Here is a 2,615-nt window from a genome sequence, read left to right as displayed (position 1 = left end):
ATGGACGCCTCCAAAAGGATGATGTTGGCGAAGGCGATGAAGGAGGCTCGTGCTGCCAAAGCAGGCGCCTCCTCCGCCCCTGCTGCTGATCCGAACCCCCCATCAACTCTGCCACCGCCACCACCAACCACCACCGAAGCCCCCCTAGGCTCATCTCCGCCATCCCCAAATAGCCCCGAGGCGCTTCAGACTCCCGGCTCTCCTCTGCACATCGACGCCGTTCCTCTAGCCGTGGCCTCGTCGCCGGCTCCAACCCCCCTTGACAAAGGGAAACGGGTCTTGGAGATTATATCGGATGATGAGGACTCGGACGGCGTGGCACTCTTCAAGAGGAGGAAATCTGCGCGGGTCCCCCTTCTACCAGAGGCGTCGCCCCAGGGAGAGGATTTCTTCAGGGATAACCCTCCAAGTGCGACTTCCCTTCCCCCCACAATAGTCCAAGAGGAAGGAGGCGAAGGCGCCGAATCTGCCCCGCCTCCGCCACCGGCAGAAGTCTCTGCTTCCCCTGCTCCCGTCGCTGCCGCCCCCGATCTCATCGCCATCCCTCCTTATATCATGCATCTGATGAGGGGCTTCAGCGGTGGAACGATGCCAGAAGGTTCCGACAGGAAGGAGGGCATGCCCTTCTACTTAGGGGCCTTCTTGGCGGTGGCCCTTGAATGGCGCGCCCAGGCCAGAAACGCTGCTTTGCAAACCCATACCCTTCAGGCCTTGGAAACAAGGGTAACTGCCCTGGAGGAGGAAAAGAAAACTCTGGGACGCCAGAACGAAGCTTACCAAACCACCCTGAAGCAGGCGCAAGAGTCCAAAGCAGAGGCTGAGGGACAACTGGCAGAGGCGATGGAGCTCCAGGCCGACTTCTACGCTCGGGAAGTCGCCCTCAAAGTTCAGGTAACGAGCCTTCAAGACATAGTCGAAGCATACGAAGAAGTTCAAAAGGACTTGAAGGCCCGCTGCTGTGAGCAAACTGACGCAATGGAGCGGATGGAAGGGGAAATGGCTACCCAGGCCAAAGCTATGGGCCTTCTCCAGGCGGACTACGACAAACTGCAAGTCGAGGTCAGCCGACTCCGCGTGGAGAAGGAGGCTTTGGAGAAGCAAGTAGCTTCCGGGGACGCCGCCATTGGAGAATTAGAGAAGGACACAAAGACCCTCATCCAGGAGATGGCGGGCACCTTCGAGGAGGGATTCCAGGAAGCTCTGGCCCAAGCTGTCTGCATGAATCCAGGGATCAACATTTCCAGCTGCGATTCCACTCACCACATTGTTGATGGAAAGGTCGTGCCTCTGGACATGGACGATTGAGCCGCCACCCTCGATCATCAGCTCATTCCTTTACACTTGTTTTAACCTTCTTTGATAAACTTGTAATTCTTTGAATCGTCTGTACTCTTGTTGCAACTCTGGGTTTTTGCATGATTACTTTCGTGCCTTCGCGATACAGAATTCTGCCTGTGTGATCTTATTCTCATTCTTTGCCTTCGCGTGCTTCGGTTGTTTTGCCTGTACTATACCCGTTTAAGGTCATGCGTCGATGCCCACGCCCATGGAGAGGCTCGCCTAACGGGGCCGTATCGTCCACGGGGTGTCTCTAACACCAAAGCGATCCGTCCCCTGGTTCTTAGTGCCCGGCGCCCACGCCTAAGGAGAGGCCTGCTACAGCAGCGCCGTATCGTCCCCGGGTGTCTAAAACGCTGGGTGCTCTGGGGGGAGGGGGGTCGTTCCCTCCATGGTCTTTCCTTCCCATAGGTATTGGGGAACAACCCTGCCAGTGATTCGCTGGCGCTTGGCGATCTTGTCTCCCTCCACAGTCTTTCCTACCTGTGGGTATCGGGGAGGCGACGCCGCTAACTAGCTCTGCTTTCTTCGATTTCGTCTCCCTCCACAGTCTTTCCTACCTGTGGATATCGGGGAGGCGACGCCGCTAACTAGCTTTGCTTTCTTCGATTTCGTCTCCCTCCACAGTCTTTCCTACCTGTGGGTATCGGGGAGGCGGCACTGCTGATATTTGGGTTGGCGACGCCCGCAACGTCTCACGCTGGCGTCACTCTTTGCGTCTTTCCTGGCGACGCCTCGGGCGTCTCATGCTAGCGTCGCCTTAGGCGTCATCTTTACCTTGGCATTGACTTTGACCTTGGCCTTGGTCGACGCTTGAGGACAGCGAAGAGCTCAAGGTTTCGCCTGTGCCATCCACGTGGCGCTTCTTGTATGGCTGATGGGACGTTCAGTCATTCGACTTGGTCCTGACTCCTACTGTGCCCCTGACCCACTTTCGACGGCGCATCGTACCACTGGGCATTCTGTCGATACAACGTTTTCTGAGTTTAACCAGTGGTGCCAGGGCCATCCTTCCATCTTCTGCCACGTGGCTCGATCGTGCGGTGCATCCATTCGCGTCGTTTAACGCTCTAATTGCAATACTTCTATTTGCGTCGTTTGGCGCTCTAACCGCTATATTTAATTCTTCGAAACTTTGAAACTGCCCTCATCATTTCTGCGCCTTTCGTAACCTACCTGCACCCTTTCTCCTCTCGCGAAGAGTTCTTCCAGTGTTTTACCCTTGCCAAAACTTCAAACCTCCCTGATTCTGTTCAAGAATTTCGTCTCGTGCTACT

At 55.9% G+C, this 2,615-nt stretch overlaps 1 protein-coding gene across 1 annotated transcript; it reads left to right on the top strand.

The window, feature by feature from the left end:
- LOC137833948 (formin-like protein 14) lies at nucleotides 1–1,305 on the top strand. Its single transcript, XM_068642018.1, has one exon. The coding sequence runs from the start codon at nucleotides 1–3 to the stop codon at nucleotides 1,303–1,305; it is 1,305 nt and encodes a 434-aa protein (XP_068498119.1).
- The last annotated feature ends 1,310 nt before the right edge of the window (nucleotides 1,306–2,615 follow it).

This window comes from Phaseolus vulgaris, chromosome 5, assembly GCF_000499845.2.
Source record: "Phaseolus vulgaris cultivar G19833 chromosome 5, P. vulgaris v2.0, whole genome shotgun sequence".
Classification (NCBI taxonomy): domain Eukaryota; kingdom Viridiplantae; phylum Streptophyta; class Magnoliopsida; order Fabales; family Fabaceae; genus Phaseolus; species Phaseolus vulgaris.
This window is presented reverse-complemented; position numbering and strand designations above follow the sequence as displayed.